At 41.3% G+C, this 20,992-nt stretch overlaps 1 protein-coding gene across 2 annotated transcripts in view; it reads right to left on the reverse strand.

Annotated features, from left to right (window-relative positions):
- Nucleotides 1–20,216, reverse strand: part of AHCTF1 (AT-hook containing transcription factor 1) — a 47,785-nt gene extending 27,569 nt beyond the window's left edge. For both annotated transcript variants that reach the window (XM_033144401.1, XM_033144400.1), the window contains exons 1-7: nucleotides 19,972–20,216; nucleotides 10,604–10,730; nucleotides 8,639–8,892; nucleotides 3,656–3,836; nucleotides 2,545–2,752; nucleotides 2,207–2,323; nucleotides 174–258 (exon numbers count right to left, since the gene is read on the reverse strand). In XM_033144401.1, coding sequence (XP_033000292.1) covers nucleotides 174–258; nucleotides 2,207–2,323; nucleotides 2,545–2,752; nucleotides 3,656–3,836; nucleotides 8,639–8,892; nucleotides 10,604–10,724 — 966 coding nt within the window. In that variant the 5' untranslated portion in view covers nucleotides 10,725–10,730; nucleotides 19,972–20,216. The remainder of the gene's footprint in view (nucleotides 1–173; nucleotides 259–2,206; nucleotides 2,324–2,544; nucleotides 2,753–3,655; nucleotides 3,837–8,638; nucleotides 8,893–10,603; nucleotides 10,731–19,971) is intronic.
- Nucleotides 20,217–20,992: the final 776 nt, after the last annotated feature.

Here is a 20,992-nt window from a genome sequence, read left to right on the forward strand (position 1 = left end):
AGCACAGTAATAAATATTATCTAATCTCTGAGTTGGAGTAAAATGTTAAAATCTAAAGTATTCCCTATTAGCAAGATTACGGGTGGACTACATATTTAGAACCCAGTTGTAGTTTCAGAGAACACCAGTTCAAGTTAAACAGTATTGAATTTTATTATATACAAATACTTTACCTCATACATGATTTGTCCTGATGCCAAACGCCTTCTGTCACTGAAAGCCAACTGCAGTAGATGCAAACTAACAATATCCCCTTCACTAGAAAGAAACAAGTTAAGAGTTTAGTATAAAACCTAGGCACCTTTGTTATTTGTCAGGTAATACTACTTAATATAGTTATTATAGAATATTTTAAAACACAGCTGCTATATAATAAATATTCTCAATGTTATGCTTTAAACCAGAAGAAATGCCAAATCTCTGAACAGAAAAACTTCTGAAAAACTTTGTTATGCAACTGTAGCAAAGAGAACTCTAATTAGACAAATTTTAGAAGTCCTCTAAAACAACCTGCAGTTTAAACTGAGTAGAGGTAATTGGATAGTGGTTTAGTACAGAGGTAGAAACAACAACAAGTCTACAGAAACCTCTTTAAAGCAACAGAACCATTTGTAAGCAGTTATTAAACTAAGTATAGTTATGTAACCAACTAAGTACTGTTATATAACCACAGCCAACCTGAAAATAAACCATTTCTTATCACAGCAAACTTTAGTAAGCTTTAACAGAATTTGTTAACTTTCAAACCAAGAAACAGAGTCCAGTCTAATCTGTATGAACATAGATTAATTCCACTAAATTGATGGAAAACCCTTGCATGCAAAAGTGATCTGCAGGCACCTTTACATCCCCCATAGCAATCAAGAATCAGGCATATTATCACTGGAACACTGAAAATCTAAAATAGTGTCTAAAACATTCCACAAAGACTATAGTATTCCATTTGTAACAAATCCAACTTTCCTAGTATACAGGTTCTCAGTAACATGATGAATCATTCATTATTAAATGCTTCTAAATATTTTCTGCAAGATTCACAGATATAGCTAAACATTTTAAATCCAGTTTCCAAAACAATTATTCCTTTCAATCACCATCAAATTATTTTATCATATTTCACAGGCAAAAGTCAAACAAATGAATCTTACCATGGAAGTTTCCTAGCTTTTGTATTTCAATTTACTTCTGCTTTGAAAATAGTTATTACAGAACATGAGTGGGGAACAGAGACCTATGGGGCTGGCTACAACCTCTGAAGCCATACAAATGTTTTCTCAAGCCTAATTGTGACATGGGGGTCTATCTCACAGCTAGGCGTGGGTTTAACCTCTCTATGTACTGTGACCACTTGGCAAAAGCAGCCCCCAGTAATGCAACTAACTTTGAAAACAGCCTTTTATTGGTGCAAATGGAAGGGTTAATTCTTCCCTTTCCTGCTGCAGTCTCCATAAAGACAATCCCACTTTTTAAAAACTCAAAATCTTGGGGAAGGGAGCAATGAGAATCTGTACTGCATGAGCTCGATTGCAGGAGAGTGAGATTATCACACCCACTCTCGTTTTGGCCTCTGTTACTGTTGGCAAGCGGGACGCGGGTGGCGCTGTGGGTTAAACCACAAAGCCTAGCGCTTGCTGATCAGAAGGTTGGCGGTTTGAATCCCCGCGAGGGGGTGAGCACCCATTGCTCGGTCCCAGCTCCTGCCCACCTAGCAGTTTGAAAGCACATCAAAGTGCAAGTAGATAAATAGGGACCGCTCCGGCAGGAAGGTAAACGGCGTTTCCGTGCGCTGCTCTGGTTCACCAGAAGCAGCTTAGTCATGCTATCCACATGACCTGGAAGCTGTATGCCAGATCCCTCAGCCAGTAACGCGAGATGAGCGCCGCAACCCCAGAGTCGGACACAACTGGACCTAATGGTCAGGGGTCCCTTTACCTTTACCTTACTGTTGGCAAGCAGCCCCCAGATGGTTGGGTCAAGAGACAATGCAGCTCTCTGGCATTAAAAGTCCCTTACACTTGCTACAGAAGGCTTTGGTAAAGGATTTCATTCTGACCAGAAGATTAGGAACTAGAATGTAGAATAAAATTGACCTTACAGGAATAAGCAAAGTCATACAAGCAAAACAAGTTAAGACTTAACTTACAATTTATTATCTTGACAATAGCCAGCTACTATTTTCAAAATTTGTCAGTATGCCTATACCTACCTTTCTTGTGTTGACTGAATAGCCCACAAGTAACAACAATTGCGAGGATCATTTTCAGGTTCTTGAAAAGTAACAGTGTACACAGGAATTCTACCTCCTTCTAACTGGGAGTGGTATCTAAATGGGTAGAGGAGAAAGGTAGGTGGATAAAACTGTAAATCTGTAGATTGTTGTGCATTTAGTAATTTAACCGCTTTTTGTTTTGTATTTAATATGCATCTAACTGATGTATTTATTCCATAATCCACTATTTTATGATTAGTACACAAAACTATCAACACTTCCATTCAGTTTATTTCATTAATGAAATACTGCACTTTTCAGATACATATACTCACTCTTTCTTCAAACTTTTCATATTCCACAGTGAGAGATATCCATCAGAAAACCCCACAACTAGCTGGTTGCTCCTGTGTATGTATGAAAGAGTAGTCACAGGAGTTCCTGATGGGTTCAATAACTGGAAACAAAGATGGCGACCTTTCCTTGTTATAGCTTCCCTTATTTGGGGGATTTCAGGAGGGATTCCAGTGATGACTTCTAGATCTGTATATGAAAGTATGCAACACAAACACACAATGCCATGCTTTAAAGTAGCTAGCCTTTAAAATGTTGGTTCAGAATGTCAAGCAGGCACTACACAGTTAGTTCAATTGAGGTAGGTGCATGTAAAAAGTTCCCTATCTCATTAGTTTTCATTCTTACTGTATTATTTATTTTGTTTTTCATTTGTCAGAACTGCATTTATTCATTTGTTCATTTGTTTTTCCATATATTTCAAATTGGAGATCCAGCAATTATTATATATAGTCTAACTCTGGATGCACACCTCTAATACGAAAGCTAGTATTTCTTAATACGGTCAGTTTTTGATAATTTGTTCACATCAATCAATACACTGCTTCCTACTCCAATATCTGTTTAAGCACATATCACAAACCGAAGGTACACAATATAACAATCCAAAAAGAAACTTTGTCCTTTTAGCTAGATTCTTGAAAAAAGGGAGGTCACTGTATTGTTCCCCCTTAATTTGGCAGACCAACACGGCTACCTACTTGTAATTAAAAAACTAGTCATGTATTGCTTCTCCAAAGCTTGGCTCCCCTCAACCCCACCCCTCGTGTCTCTGCAGCTTGGCAAACATCTGGAGCAAGGTCGCCAAACAAATGAAAGTTAAGCAAGATTGCTGGATCTGGATATCGTACAAAATTATGGTTTAAATAATTCATGGTTTGCAAGCCAACGACAAAACATAACTTACCATCACAGTTCGGTGCCAGAAAACCAACTATATTTAGATTCATTGGCGGAATTTGGACATTCAAAGTAACTGCTTTGGCTGGACATAGAATGGATTATGTGAAAATCAGGTCACTATCTAGGAAACTTAACTCTTGTTTTTCAATCAAGCAAGCAATATTACAAGGAAAAATTAATTGAATTTACCAGATGCCTCTATTTCATTCTGGCTACATGATAAGTCGTCCAGACATAGATCAATCAGGAGGACATGCCCAACATCTGTAACCACAGCAGCCACACCAAACAGCCACCTGAGACTCTGGTGCAAGTGTTGCGTTGTCAAGCTGGCTCCTCCATGGTTAATTATGGGTTCAATGGCAGTAACCTAGGAAAAAACTGAGTATTACTTAAGATATTTGACAAATTGCAAGGTAAGCAACACGTATTCCCTTTAGTTTTTGTATTTAGTCCAGCTCTACCACCCAGCATTGCAATCCCAGGTATAAGGATTTGGTCATGGCCCCATCCATATTTGGCATTCCCAGAATTATTAACTTTATTTCTCTCCCGCCCCCCCCCCGCCCCGCCCCATTTTATTACATTTATATCCCACCTTTCCTCCAAGGAGTTCAAGGCAGCGAACACGGTTCTCGCTCTCCCAGTTTTATTCCCACAACCACCCTGTGCTGAGAGACAGTGACTGGTCAAAGGTCACCCAGTGGACTTCATAGCCAACCAGGGATCTGAAACCTGGCCTCCCAGGTCCTAGTCCAACACCCTAACCACTACACTACACTGGCTCTTTTTGTTATTCATAGTAAGGATTTTTGCCCAGCAACTGGGTATTATTGAATTGTTCCATCTCTCATGTCAAGCAAAGGATGCAACTTCTGCCACAGATACATTAATAAGTCCTGGAAAACAATTTAAATGGGTTTTTTTTTAGTTTTTCAATGAAAATGTGTTATTGGTCAGCTAAGTATCATCCAAGTAGTTTTATTACGGTAAGTACTAAATTTTGAAAAGCTTTTAATTCTGGCCAACTTTTAAAAGGTATTCGTGCTATGAGACTATTTTACCGTCCTAGGTTATTGTCTGAACTATTATATGCACCTTTCAGTTAGCAGAAGAAAAGCTGTTTTCAAAGGAAAGAAAGTTTTCCTGAGTTCTATATAATTTTTGAAGCTAATGAGATTTGATGCACTGTTAAAACACAAGCCATTGTGCAATAGAACTCTTTTTGGACAGAACACAATTGCTCATTGAAATGCCTCACAAATTCAACACTATCTGGACTCTGCTTGTCTTTAAAGACCTGAATTAACCCTCCTCCCTTAAAAAATAAGCGCTTCCTGATGTTGGAGCACAAAACTCTGCATAAAAGCTTAGACATTTCTTCACAGAAACATTTCTATTTAAAAGCCTTTACACACAACTGCTGCTTTAAAAGATAAAACCAAGGAACATAAACGACCAGAATAAACATTTTTACACTTGTGAGAACTGTAGCCTTTATTCTATTTTATTAAGATTATTCACAGGCCCTCAAAGTGGGATTAAGACCGTGTCTCTGGCTCACTGTAGAAAAATTGCAGAGAGATCTCATATTTATTTGAAAGAGAGATCTCCATGTCCTTGCATGCAAGATTTGATCCCAACAAGACAAACTATTTGAGAATTACTTGGATTCAGGGGAGAACATTATACTGCCACAAAGAAAATGTATCCTCAAAGTAATACTGACCTATTATTTAAGGTTATTCGGCAGAAAAGTATGTTTCGTACTTACTGGTGTTCTCCAGCATTTTAAGAGCTGACAAATGCTGGAGATATGACAGATTTCAGGTGACGGCAGCAAGCACTAGAAATGGATTCTTTTAGGATATTGAGTAATTCAGGTCATTATAAAATACTGCAGCCCACTGAACCATGGATTAGAGTATAATTAGAGTCACAGCATGATGATGACACAAATGCTTAGGATCAAGCAAATAGTCTGATAATTATTATTGACAAAGAATATGGCTAAAATTCTGAGCACTCGGGCCTAAAGATTGCTGTCAAGAGATATTTACTTCCATTCCACAAGGAGATTAAAACAGATTAATCAAGAAATTTACAAGTTTCCACTTCTATCAATTCTTTCCGAGCCTCAAAGCAAAAATATTTGGATGTGCCTGGAGATAAGAGTTCACCCCATTTGACTATTTGGCTTCATATTTTTAAAATACTGAATACTCTTTATTAACACCTTCCCAGTCCTTAAATTTATACTGATTTCCTTGAACATACACTTGAATAATGAGCTTAAAAGAAATTTGGTCCAGAAAAATCTCAAAAGAACTATGATATGCCACTCAAAGTCTGGCTTGCAGTTCAGAGAATTCAGGTGCAATCACAAACAAAATTTATGTAATATCAAAATGAAGCATGGTACATTTTTGCAGATTAGAGATACACAAACATGACTCTCTTGTAATTGGCTGTGGAAATGGAAAATACAATGTGCTTGCAGATGTTTGCTTACTATGTGAAATAGGAACCTCCAGGCTCCAAGCCTTCAGCATCAACACTATGGACACAATTGACCTAAATATATTTGTTCTAGAAGCTCAAGAGCGAAGAAGTGTGCATGCACACGAAAGCTCATACCAAGAACAAACGTAGTTGGTCTCTAAGGTGCTACTGGAAGGAATTTTTTATTTTATTTTGTTTTAAATATTTTAATGATCAGGTTTAATACAAATTTGGACTGCAGATGACCAAATATACCCCTGAGAACAGCTCACCATTTGAATGTTGTTTTCCACTGCCATACGTTAATGCTTTTCTGCTCATAAATTTTTACTTTGGCCTCTAAACCCAACTATTATCTAAACTAAGTATATAGAAAACAGTGCATATAAGATATTTTACAGTGATAATAATAATAATAATAATTTGTACCCCGCCCATCTGGCTGGGTTCCCCCAGCCACTCTGGGCAGCCTCCAACAGATATTAAAATACATTAAAATATCGCAGGTTAAAAACTTCCCTAAACAGGGCTGCCTTCAGGTATTTTCTGAATGTCAGATAGTTATTTATCTCTTTGACCTCTGCTGGGAGGGCGTTCCACAGGGCGGGCGCCACTACCGAGAAGGCCCTCTGCCTGGTTCCCTGTAGCTTTACTTCTCGCAGTGAGGGAACCGCCAGAAGGCCCTCAGCGCTGGATCTCAGTGTCTAGGCTGAACGATGGGGGTGGAGATGCTCCTTCAGGTATACAGTGGTACCTCGCAAGACGAATGCCTCGCACAACGAAAAACTCGCTAGACGAAAGGGTTTGCGATTTTTAGGTGACTCGCAAGACAAATTTTTCTATGGTCGTGCTTCGCAAGACGAAAATTTAAATGCATTCCTGTAGGAATTAAATTCCAATGCATTCCTATGGTAGTGCTTCGCAAGACGAAATTTTCGCAATACGAAACGACTCGCAGAACGAATTAATTTCGTCTTGCGAGGCACCACTGTACAGGACCGAGGCCATTTAGGGCTTTAAAGGTCAGCACCAACACTTTGAATTGTGCTTGGAAACGTACTGGGATTCCCAAACCCAGGGCAATAGATAGCATTCTCATTTTGAACAAGCCATACATATAAAGCAATGCAATACTAAGGATATACTGGGTTGCATCCAACCTAGTACAACTATGAGAAAGTCTCATGCTCGGGAATTTTTCAATGTCTATCCTCACCGCATTGCAGCGTCCCAAAGAACCTCTCCTTAGGTAGAGCATGGGAGTTTCTATGAACTTAGGAAGTTCCTTAATACAGAGTAAGGTCATCTGTCCAAACAGTTTAGTATTGCCTATGCTGACTGGAAGCAACACCCCAGGGTTTCAGACAGGGTTATCTCCAGTCCTACCTGGAGATCTCAAGAGAATGAACCTGGGGCCTTCTGGATCCAAGCAGATGCTATACCACTGAACTACAGTTCTTCCTTTAGAAGAAGAGAGAAACACCCCAATTCAAGCACAGTGGTACCTCTAGATGCGAACAGGATTGTTCCAGAGCCCTGTTCGCATCCTGAGCAGTCCACAACCCGCAGCGCCGCTTCTGTGCACGCGCGGGTCGCAATTCAACGTGTTTGTGCATGCACGACCCACCAAACCCGGAAGTAATCCGTTCTGTTACTTCCCCCTGAACATCAGTACAGTCTTTTCAGAGTGTATAATGGAATGTAGCAGCAGCAATGGGAAATAATTCCCAAGTGTGACAGATTACTGTGCTGACATCAGAATGGATGCAACTCACTGTTCTGACAATACTACTGTTGATAGGCAAAAAAAGAAGCAAGAAGCACTCCAGATACCAGAAATATAGTTTATCATATGCCCAATGCTTCTTAGAAAACTCCTTTAGGGGCATGTTTTTAACATTTCTCATATCCAAGATATGTGAGATAACTCTTGTTCACTGAGAATTGTTGTTAAAAATGTGACCACGGGGAAGGAATTTTCCAAACTACAATGATCTTAAAATAAGCTACTGTTCTAGTAACATCTTCCTCTTTTTTGTGTTTATCAGTTGTGCCATCCCAGTTTTCAACATGCTTGATAGGCAGTAGGAAAGTTAGAGCAGCAGAAAATAAACCCAAAACAAATCTGAACTCTTTCAAACTGACTGAAAAGTTCCAGATGCCAAAGTGGCAAATGGTTGGCTTCACACACAAAAAGCACTTTTGTCTTCTGTTAAGATGAGAACATACAGCAGAGAATGTCCATCAATACAAAGATCCCAGGAGTGTCCACACACTTTTAAACAAAATTTTTGCCTCCCTACTTCTGCAAAGCATCTGCCTCCTCTTATTCCATCTGCCTCAAAACTATGTTCCACCAAGAGCTGCATTTTCAGTTTCACTAGGTGTTTGGCCTGCTTAATGCCCTCATCCTTGGTACTAGTAGACTCATGCAATTGATTTCACAAATCCTATTAAAGGATCTTAAAACTGCCTTTCACTTGCTGAGAGAAGGGGGAGTTTGTCTAATCACTGTGAAGATAAGACCTGGAGTTCAGTTTTAAAGGGTATCACTAATATGTAGGGGAGAATTTGGTTTGATGACAATAGCAAGAATTAAAATATAAATAATATCTAAAGTACACAACAAAGCAAAAGTCTTGATTTTTATATTTAAAGCCATGTATGTACCCTTCCAGGAAGAACAACTGCTTTGACGACTCTTGATATTCCAAGGTCATACAAACACAGAACACTCCCTTCTGCTTCTTCCAAGCCAATTAGTAGTCCAGTTCTTTTTTGCCAGGAAAACTCTTTCACTGCAAGGATAGTGGGAGGCTGTTCAGTCACTCCACTAAAATGGTATGCAGACAGCCGTTCTCCAGTGACTGGGTTTACTACCTCAAGCTGAGGCCCACAAGCCAAGCAGGCCAGTCCACTTCGTCCTAGAGAGAGAAAAAACAGAAGAAATATACATAAGTAACAGGAAAAATGTGGAGGCATTATTGTAAACCTGGGATCTGTAAAGAAGGGCTGAAGAAGAAAAGTACCATATTTTTCGCTCCATAAGGTGCACTTTTTTCCCTCCTAAAAAGTAAGGGGAAATGTCTGTGCGCATTATGGAGCGAATGTGTGGTCCCTGGAGCCGAATCGCCAGAGTGCGCTGGGCGCCATTGCCCCACCCTGCTGGTTTGCCGGCAGCCTCCCTTTTCCCCTGAAGCCCCAGGAAGGTTTATGAGCGGCGGGAAGGCTGTGTGCCGTTGCTGCACGCTCCCGCTCTGCCGGCAACTTCCTCTGTCCCCTGAAGCCCCAGGAAGGTTTATGAGAAGTGGGAAGAGGCAGCGAAGGGGAGAAATTGCAAACGTCGCCTGAGGAGTTTGGGTGAAAGGGATGGAGAGGAGGCTGGAAAAGGGACCTGTGCTGCTTGGGGAGGGGGAAGAAAAAAGAGGGGAGAAGGAAAGCCTCCCAAGCCTCTGTGGGAGGAGAGTGATCCCTGCAGAGGCTTAGGATGGAAGCTGCGCCACACCAACCATATGGCTGGCAGGAGCGCAGCTTCCCTCCCAAGCCTCTGTGGGGATTGACTGTGAGTCAAAAAAATTTTTTTCTTGTTTTCCTGCTCTAAAAACTAGGTGCGTGTTATGGTCTGAAAAATACGATATCTTTCCTCCTACAAGGATATGCTTATACTCTAAGCACCTACTATTCTTGTTACACCATGGAGCACTCTTAGTAACTTTAATAAACATACTCAAAAATAATACCTGTAACTAAAAATAATGCATACATTGTATTTGCGGATGAAAGGTATATACAATTGTTATTTATTTATTTATTTATTTATTTATTATTATTATTATTATGCCTCTTTGTATAGTATTTCATATATATGCTTTTCAAATGTTTTTTGATTCATTAAAAAAAAACCAAGTTTCTGAATAAACACAAGAAACTAATGCAAGCATACCTAAGCATGAGACTCGTGGGTTTGAGCCTCACATTCGGCAAAAGATTCCTGCATTGCAGGAAACTGTCACCTTGAGTTGAGCTAGAAGCTAAACCAATGCAAATAATCCAGGATAGGAGTGATTTGTTCTCCTCGTCACACGAGTTTGGTTTGTTTGGTTGCTGTACTCTATATTAGCTGAAGCTTCCGATGTTCAAGAGCAGGCCAAGATTGGACATTTTATAGAAACTAATGAGAAGTTACTGTTGCATGTGTTATGTATGAAAGGAAATCAGCTGGTGCATCTACCCAAGCTAGTAAAAAAGTGTCCCTTAGCCCATTGCTACCACCTAGGAATCTAGCATCAGAGCAGGACAAAATTGCTGTTCCAAGCAGTGTATTTCTCCATTCATGGGCATCATGACCCTGCTGTAAATGGGCAATATCTGACAACCATTAGCAACTCCATCCTGCCAGAATTTAGCTTCAGTGTCTATGAAGACAGAACTGCTGCAACATTAAATTCAGTTCCTGCATTTGGACTCACACAGACGACCAACTGCTCACTGACTTGAACCCAATTTGTTTTCCCCAGTTAAGGGCATTCTTCTTTGCTCTAGTTATCTTATTACTTATTACTGACTATGCATTTACACATTAAAACATACATTTAATGTTCCTAATGGATAAGAAATGAAATCTCAAAGTTTTACCTCCAGTGAATTTCCCATGAAGTACCGAGTCTATCATTATTTCATCATCCCCAAGAGCTTGTATAGTCACTTCTGGAAATTGCAGCAGGCTGCTGGTTACGTGAGCTGTTAGGTCTCGCATGCTTCACTGTAGAGGCACAAAAGGAAGTTTATTCAGCAAGCAGACTGTTCCAGTAAGTTATTACAGCTACTATAATATTCATGGTCTAAGGGAACTGAAATTCTGCAGTCAAAATAATTCCTTTTTCGGCGTAATTTACTCCATTTCAATTATCCTTATCTGTAAATACCAGAATTTTCTAGCAAAGCCTAAAGGAAGTAAAGGATATTAATCTTAGGTGATAACCAATGGTTGGTTTCAGATGAACCGATACCCATTTCCCCCCAAAGCCTGCCTCCACCTGGGTTCCTCTTGGATAGCAGGCAGACGTTTACTCGCAAGCAACCTGATGTCGTGGGGGATTCCTTGCAAGCAAGTGCACCTTGGATAGCAGCCCAGCCCCCAAGCACTTTTCCCAGGACAAAAACTCACTAGTATTACTAAGGTTCATTAAAATAAATGTCAACAGCTTCAATATGCTAGGTGGGCAGGAGCTGGGACCACAGCACCACCTCACTGAATGCGTAGCTGTCAACCTTTCCCCTTTTTTGCGGGAAATTCCCTTATTATAGCATTGGGAAACAGCAGGGAGGGTTGACAGCTATGTATATAGCAGTGGGGAACAGCAGGGAGGGTTAACAGCTATGCTGAATGTGTAAGACACACAGGTAGCACACACAACCTTAAACCGGATATTGACCATCTCATTAGCCAAAAGCAGACCCATACTTCCTACTGAAATACTTACAAGTTTATGTTGATTAAAATTGTTCTTCATTTAAATAATGTATTGTTTTTCCTGTTTTTATGCACTACAAATAAAATATGTGCAGTGTGCACAGGAATTTGTTCTTTTTTTTAAACTACAGTATAGTCCGGCCCCCAACAGTGTCTGAGAGACAGTGAACTGGCCCCGTTTAAAAAGTTTGAGGACCCTTGCCCAAGAGGATCAGTGGTTTAGACCACAGCACCACCCACATCCCACACAACAAAGAACACCTGATGAATGCACGAATGAGTACTGGAATGGATTAAGGCATATTCATACATCCCTCCTAGTAGTTCTAGGTATGACACAGAACTAGTTACCAGGCTGCTGCTTGTCTGTGACACAGTATTAAGTGTATTACTGTGGCAAGGAGTGCCTTCTACCAGCTTTGTTTGTTCACTAGTTATGACCATTTCTGGACAGGGATAGTATGACCACTGTAGACCAGGTGCTGCTGGTAATCTCAAAACTAAATTAATGTAACATACTCTATGTGTGTTTGCGCTTGGGCCTGGTCTGGAAGCTTCAGGCTGTGCAGAATGTGGCTGCTAGGCTATTGATAGGATCAGTTAGCCAACAACACGCAACTCCATTGTTAAAACACCTGATCTGCCAAGCTAGGTTTAAGATTCTTGTATTAATTAATAAGCAACTTAGGCACAGAGTACATTAGGGACTAGCTGAACCCTAATATCCTAGCTCAATTACTGAGAGCATCTATAGGAGTGTTGTTGGTTGTCCCTTGAGTTGTTGAGACTCATCTGATGTCAACATGAAACAGAGCTTTCAGTATTATTGGTCTAATACTGTGGAATACTCTGCCAATAAAGATTCAGCTTCTGTATTCATTTTTAAGCATTTGCTGAAAAATTCTCTATGCTGCCAGGCTTATGCAGACAATTAAAGAAAAAATATTTCTGCTACAGTTAGCCAGCACTATGTGATTTTTGTTTTATATGGTTTTTATTGTACTTGTTGCACACTGCTGATATTAAATACTTATATAGTGCAATTTCATTTAAAAATAAGCCATTATTTGCATTTTTCTAGAAGGAGTACATATCCTATTGAGGTACTATTCCTGAAGTATTTGCACACACTTGCACACACAATCCCGAGGGCAGGCAGTAGATAGCTCAATGGATTTGTGACTCACAATTTTTCAGTCAAAGTCTTACCAAAGGAAATTTCTTAAGTCAAAAAAGAACTTTAGTGCAGTCCAAACTGGCTAAAAATTACAGGAAGCATATGGCTTCCACCACTTGTGCCATTAATCTAGAATTATATCTTCTACAGGCAACCTACTCTCAAGCTGATGAAGAGTCTGATCTATATTACACAGGTTCAATATGTGGAAGTTAATAGTCCCTCTTTGTCCTGCCCTGGGAGCTGGCTAGATATCCCTTTTTGCTCCCTTGAAAGGTATTAAATCTGGACACACATATATTTATATAGCAGCAATACTTGGTTGCCAGAATCTATTAACTGCTTTTACTGGCAATTAAAATATTCTTAGTCTATCAAAGCTCTGCAACTTTATTGTTTAGTATTTGTTCCACTTTAACTGCTTAATATATTGTTGCATGCTGCTTCTTCAAAAACAAAATGGGATTGTGTTTCACAATTTTGCAAACCTTGATTACACTTTTTTAAAGAGTTCATCAAGATCTTAATAAGCTTTTGGTCTGGAAGGTCACAAGTTGTGCAATAAGCAAGTTGAGTAAAACATGGAAACATGACCCAGACATACAAAATGTGCATCATCACTCAACATTTGCAAGGCCAGGAACAGACCTGGCACCTCAAACATTATAACCAATTAGATCCCGAATGTGAGCACTAGCACCATCCAGCAACACAGGAACATTTCCTTTACAGAGAGTGAAAAGACTTACTATCACACTTATAATGGTGTGTGTGTGATATGTGTGAAAATAACCTGCAATCTCAGTATTCTTTTTAAACCCAATTTAAGACTAGAGACTCATTAGATCAGGGGTCAGCAACCTTTTTCAGCCGTGGGCCGGTCCACCATCCCTCAAGACCATGTGGTGTGCCGGACTATATTGGAGGGGGGGTGAACAAATTCCTATGCCCCACAAATAACCCAGAGATGCATTTTAAATAAAAGGACACATTCTACTCATGTAAAAACACGCTGATTCCCAGACCATCCGTGGGCCAGATTAAGAAAGCGATTGGGCCACATCCAGCCCATGGGCCTTATGCATTAGATCTACAAGAGAATTATTTACACATGCCAAGTTTTGCAAGTGTTCCGGCACAGGTGCATTGCAGGATCTGATGTGCTCTGGTGAAAACAGACTGAATAGTTTCATTGAGCTCACCATGACCGCTAATTTTACAGAATGTCATCAACGGGCATTTGCCTTTACCAGATTAGACCCTGGGGTCTATGCCCTCAATTCTCCATCACCAAAGGAGGACATTGTTTTAAGTTTCAGTGACTGCCAAATCTGCATAGCCCAATTACTCCTCCTCCTTCTAAAAGTCAAGATACATTTCTTCTAAGTCTCTGTTTTCTAGTTAACATTATATTATCTGTAGGAGCAACATGCCATTTAGTTTTTTAAAAAAGTGTCGTAGAAAGGGAGACATTCAATATCATTCAATGTGTCATAAATCCACATGTCTATACATAGACTGTTTTGCAGTTTGATTTTTTTATATATATAAAAACAACTCAATATGAAAAGCAAAGGCTTTTTTATTTTAAGCAAACTACTATTACCAGTAATCTGAAGTTTACAAAAAGGCTACCAATCAGTGGAGAATATTAAAGTCCAAGGCCTGCCAAGCACCCTGCTGCTTTTGGAACACCTGAATACCTTTGTACAACTAAAGGATATGATAATTAAAAACATACCAAGATATTCAGAAACTAATTCAAAAACAAAACAGTATTCTGAAAGTATGTTGCCAATGGCAAGGACAATAGCAAAGAAAACATTACCACAGTCATTTTTTCACTGTTTTGAATCCTTTTTCCACAGCATGTGAAGTGCATCAGTACAAGCATCAAACATTGCAAATGGAACAAGAATTGGATTTTTAATATAACTTTTCTTTATAACTACAATGTTTTCCTTAACAGGAAAGCACAAAAAGCTAATTTCTCAATTTTTTAAAAAAGCCATGTACACACTGTCTACATCTGTGTTTACTAATCAAATGAGTTATCTAGATAGGTACTTCTCCTTCTCAGCACATTAAGGGTACATTTTTGGTCTGTAGGGAAAGGGAAATGTTAGTAAAGTCACACCCACACCTTAAAGCACATGGCTTCCCCCAAAGAATCCTGTAGCTCTGTAAGTGGTAAACTACAGTTTCCAGGATTTTAGGGGAAAGCCATGTGTTTTCAATGTATGGGGTGGATGTAGCTGAAGGCTACAATTTTATCAGTGTTAGAGACTCAGATACAGTGGTACCCCGCTAGACGAATGCTTCGCTAGACGAAAAACTCGCTAGACGAAAGCATTCGTCTAGCGGGAGGCTGCCCCGCTAGACGAAAAAGTCTATGGGGCTGCCTCGCAAGACGAAAAAATTTCGTCTTTTTTTTCGTTTTTGCGGAGCGCGGCTCCCATTGCCGCTCCGCAAGACGAAAACCCCGCTAGACGAAAATTTTCGCGGGACGAATTATTTTCGTCTAGCGGGGCACCACTGTATATAAACTAGGCGCCAAATTGCTCCCTAAACCACGGTTACTTGCCAAAACAGAATACCTAGTTGCCATTTTGGGGCCAGAGAGCCCAAAAGTTGAATTTTCAATATGACTTTTTGGTTCCTGAAATTAATTCTGATTGTGCAAAATGTAACAGAATTCTACAGGATGTGTTGGGACGCGGGTGGCACTGTGGTCTAAACCAGTGTTTCCCAACCTTGGGCCTCCAGCTGTTTGTGGCCTACAACTCCCATCATCCCTGACCACTGGCCTTGCTAGCTAGGGATGATGGGAGCTGTAGACCAAAAACAGCTGGAGGCCCAAGGTTGGGAAACACTGGTCTAAACCACAGAGCCTAGTGCTTGCCGATCAGAAGGTCGTCGGTTTGAATCCCCGCAACGGGGTAAGCTCCCGTTGTTCGGTCCCTGCTCCTGCCAACCTAACAGTTCGAAAGCACGTCAAACTGCAAGTAGATAAATAGGTACCGCTCCAGCAGAAAGGTAAACGCCATTTCCGTGCGCTGCTCTGGTTCGCCAGAAGCGGCTTAGTCATGCTAGCGACATGACCTGGAAGCTGTATGCCTGCTCCCTCAGCCAGTAAAGCAAAATGAACACCACAACCCCAGAGTCGTCCGCAACTGGACCTAACCGTCAGGGGTCCCTTTACCTTTACCTTACAGGCTGCATTCCTAGTGTGTGAAAACAGTCAAGATCCAAGGATCCCCAAACATGCACCTCCAAGTGGTGGAGACTTCAGGCACCATCCTTGCTCCTGGGAATCTTCACTTGGTTGCAAATGGCCTATACCCATGTGCAAAATGCACCTGGCAAATTTTGAACACTTAATTTTATATACATTTACTTGAGCGTAAAGACTACCTACTTAACTTTGCAGGACTTCCTTCTCAGTTACACAGGATCCCTAAATGACCAATGTTTAGAGGATCTCTACTTGGAAGGAATGTACGGTACATCAAATATGGATCTATTCCTCTCTAACTCTGCTTATAGAAGCAAATAAGGATTCCCCCTTCCATTTTTAGACTGACTTGCATTTGAACAGCTATTCAATGTTAAAGAGTAGGATTTTTATCCTGAAGACCACCATCCAGCAGAATGACAGATCACTCATTTGTGGCTTGCACAAATTTCTGACTTCAGGCTACCGCCTTCTGAAAGTGTCAAACGTTCACTATTTTTCTATTTTTATTTAAGGCATTCATATCTCACTCTTCAGTTCTGGATAAGTTGTTCTGCTTTAGCAGCTACTTAGTTGTTTCAAAATATTTTAGAGTTGCAGTAGGAAGTTAAATTTGATGAATGCCCAGAAAAATCATGAAATCTGTGGTATTAGGGCTGGTTGCTTTCTATTCACACTGCAATGGGGTCCATGAGGCATCTATAAATTAACTGTCCATTCTATTAAAATCAATTTTCTGATTCTCCACCCCAGGATATTTTTATCTATTTTGATTCCAATCATGCTGTGTGGTAGACTATTGCGGGCTGCCTTTAAAAATGGTACAGAAACTGAAGGTACAGTAGTTTAAATTACTGGGACTGGACATTTGATTATATTATGCAAGAGTTCTACCAATGCTGATTTTAATCCAGAAAGCCCTAAAAAGCTTCAGGCAAGGTCACTTGAGATATTGCCTCTTCCCACATATGCCTGCCGAAATCCCCTTCAAGCTCTACTGCAGGTACACCCACAAGTGAAGTGAGGTAACGTAAGTGGTTATCAGGCAAAGGGCAGTAACCTTTTACAGAATACGGTAGTCTCTCCAAAGTACCTTGGCTGGGACATTCTCTATGGTCTTTTCAATGCAAGGTCAACACCTATTTTTTCAACCATGCTTCTTAATTGCATTTTAAAATTAACTTCAAGCTGCTGTGGCTTATCATGGTTTTTAATTTGAGTGGCATACTACTTACGTTGTCTCCTATAAAGGAAAGTATTTGCTATCTTATTGCTTTTTGTTGATGACAATTATGACAATATTTTAAAAAATATTAATTTTAAACTACCCAGGGAATATTTACTGATGGGGAGCCATATGTATTTAATAAATGATAAATAAAATAGAATATATTCCAATGCCAGCTAAGAGTAGAAATAGATGACTACCTTACAGGTTCCAAAATCATACACCCCGTTTCACCCTTCAACTCCAGTCCAGGGAGGTTCACCAGGTGCCTTCATTATAGACCAGGAATAAATGTTCCTCCTTAATTCAATGCCCTTGGGGGAGGGGGAGGGTTATTGGGTTGGTTTTGTTTTTATTTTGATTATGTATTTTGTGTTTTTATCTTGTGAACAATCCTGAGACCCACAAGTATAGGGTGGTATACAAATTTAATAACAGTAATTATAATAATAATAATCTCCCTCGCTTTCTCCCGCAACATATAATGAACACTAACTACCACTAACTAAACATGATGATTTCCAATAGTAAAAACTTCAAACTGGTTAGACATTTTCTGGCCTGCAGACTCAAACTCTACAGTTGCCATGCTTTCAAAGATGTTTACTACAACATCTTCTAGGAAATAAGAAAACTCAGGAATGGATGACAATATAAATCATTTTTATTTGCAACTTTAAAAGAACAGGAGACATAGTGATTAAATATACCTTAGGTTCTTTTCCACTGGGTTATTACACTTCACTAACTGAGTCATAAACAGAGATCCAAGTGCTTGTAGAGAAGAAAAACAAGCGGGATGAGGAACACATTTATACAGGAAGTTCATGTAGGGCGGTCATAGTGTTCACTCCATATTGAACCGATTCACAATTTCACCCAGCTAATGAGCTGGCCAAGTATTGCAGGACAACGGGATTCTACACGTTGCGCACCTTGTAACTTACAGGAAACATTTGACTGAAACACACAGTAAACCGTTTCAGATAGATTCAGATGAAACCTGTGAAGTTATGGACATATCTTTGATAAAGTGAAATACTTATTTTACATTAAAAATGTAAGTGGGGAACTTGTGGCCCTCCAGGCATTATTATCCTCCAACTTCCATCAGTTCTAGTCAATGGTCTAATGGTCCAGGATGTTGGGAGTTGTAGTTCAGCAACATTTGGCAGGCCACAGGTTCGCCAGCCTTGATTAATAGGCTACTCTATAAAATAGAAATGTTTCCAGGGCACCTAACAAGTTATATTCTAGTTGTATACACACAATAAAGGTACAGCAGATATGAGCAGAATAGTGCAATTTTAAAAAGCCTAGTAAAATAAAATAAAATGGCGTTTGCCCAGTATAGAAAAAGACCAAGTGGGCACTGAATCTACCAGGTCACAATTATGGCACACACAGGTTGTATCAGTTTATATTGTTAGGACCAAGAATTAGTATTGTTCCCACTATATCAGCAAACAAATCTAGAGGTATGCACAATAAGCCCAACCAAGGACCCAACAGTTACACCTGACCAGAGTTAAGTCTGAACTGAAACAATGAAAGACAATTTTACAGTAAACCCAAGGATAGTAAACAATAAAATAAGGACCTAATATGCTTATTATTTGGGGTATTATTTTACACTAACCTCTCTATAGTCCTGCCAAATATGCATGCTTTTAAAACACACCAAGAGTTACATGGATTTCATGGCAATATTGAATAACATCTATATTGCAGTCATTCACGTGAGAAGACTGTTTATGAAGATGGTTGAAGTTCTCTGCGTAATGTATTCTGGTATAGTAGTTCTTATCGCACACTGAATTCAAACCAAGATACCAGTCATCTATACCCATTCATTGATACAATTTGGTTGCCTATGGAATCCATCAGCATCTGCCACTTCTCAAATCTAGATCTCATCCTATCATGCAACTCTAAAATGATCAACTTTTGCACACTAGCTAAGAATCAAGAAACAAAAGAACATACGATGGTTTTCTCTAGTCCCCGTTCAAAAATGCAATCTCCAACCAGCAGGCTTAAGAGATGATATCCACCCTGACTCAGGATTCTACCACACCATTCCAGCCCAATAACATCATGATTCTATGATGCCGAGTTAGAACCAACCCCAGGTTACAGGGTATTTCAATACTGTAGTACTTACTCCCAAGTAATTAGGGCCTGCAATGGCACGCACGCTTCCTTGCAATCAAGTCTCGCTGAAAGACGCAAGCTTTGCACCCAGAATCGGGCTGCCCATGTGCCCTCACCTCAAATTAAAAACACCCAGCCTGCAGAACCAGGAATCGCAATGGCCCTCGAGGGGGAAAAAATGGCTCTTCCCCCATCGTTTCAGTTGTTTGTCACGAACTGTCACATGTTCGCCGTGTTTTAGTTTTAAGAGCGCAGGTTCAAAGCGACAGGAACACGAGCGGAACACGAACCGGGGAGCCCCCTCACCTCAGCGGGCAGAAGAGCCCCTTCAGGCCGCGCCCCCGTCCAGCCACGCTCACTCAAGTCGCTCGAAAGCAGCACGCCGCCACCCCCACCCTCCCCGCCTGCAGTTGCCGCCTTGCCTGCCTCCCCCAGCCCGACGTGCCTCTCGGCGTCCCCGCGCTCGGGAGGGCAAAGGGCGAAGGAGAGGCCTCGCCCCCGTCAGCCTCCGAGGCTGGGCGTGTGCGAGGGAGGCTTCCACGGAGAAGGCAGGCGCCTGAAGCGCACGGCAGAGCCATGTGCACCACCCGCAGACGCTTACATAAGCAGCCTGGGGGTGGCCTGCCTCAGGCCGCCCGGCCCAAAACCAGGCCTACAAGCCTGGTCCGCCGCCCGCCTGTCCTCGCTCGCTCCGCCCGCCTACCCACCCGCCGGCCTCCCTCTTGGCGGGCGGTACCTGCTGCTCAGGCGGGTATCGCCGCCTCCGCCGCCGCGCTGCTCGGCCTCCCGTCAGAAAGGCGACATCTCTCTCTCTGTCGCACCCGCCGCAGCGGTTGGGGAAGGCCGGCGAACGTGTGCCGCTCCTCGGGCGGGCTCTCTGCGCCGGGCCTGCTCAGTCGCCGGCCGCCGCGCGCGCTCTCGCTCGGTATCTGTCTGCGCAGCAGCAGCAGCCTCCTCGTCGTCCTCCTCTTCCTCCCCCCCTCCCCCACCCGCAATCACTCACCGGCAAGCTGGAGGAGAGCGGGGGTGTGTGGGAGGAGTGAGGGGGGGGAAAAGACTGACCTCTCGCGAGAACAAATCACAGCCGTCGCGGGAATTTTCAAATTCTGGAGCTCTTGCTGTTGTTTCTTTTAATTGTTCGCCGTGCGAAGCCTGACGAAGCAGTAGGAGCGGAAAGCACCCGGGTGCTGCCTTCGCCAAACTACAAGGCCCAGCATGCACCGCTTCGAACGTAGCCGCAGAGGAGACAGTCTCTGGCGTCTTGAAGGCGGGGGTTTTCCTTGATGGTTTAAAAGGCGGCCGTGGGCTTTCCGTTGGCCGTGGGCTCACGTGGGCCACGACCACCAGATGCATGTTTACTTAGCAATAAGGGCAGCTGTGTACCATAGGAATTACTCTCCTTTTCTTTTTCTTCTATTTCCTTTCTCCCGGGTTCTTTCTATTTCTCCCCCCCCCTTTGGTAGCTTTTTTTTAAAATTATTATTTCCATTAGTTTTCTCTATCTTACCATATTATGATAAAACTTTAATAAAAATCTTAACGTACATAGGGCTTACTCCCAAGTAAGTCCTTCTAGGGCATTATTATATTTACATTATCTTTTGTCAGGTGAGCAGCTCCCAAGACACTTGTGAACCCAGCCGCTGTGAAGTTTATTTATTCACACATTTAAGGTAGCCGGAGTTGTCCCTGTTACATAGGAAAGGCCTACTATTCATTGCAGTTTTCACTTGGATGGCAAAGACATGATTTAAGAT

This window comes from Lacerta agilis, chromosome 3, assembly GCF_009819535.1.
Source record: "Lacerta agilis isolate rLacAgi1 chromosome 3, rLacAgi1.pri, whole genome shotgun sequence".
NCBI lineage: Eukaryota > Metazoa > Chordata > Lepidosauria > Squamata > Lacertidae > Lacerta > Lacerta agilis.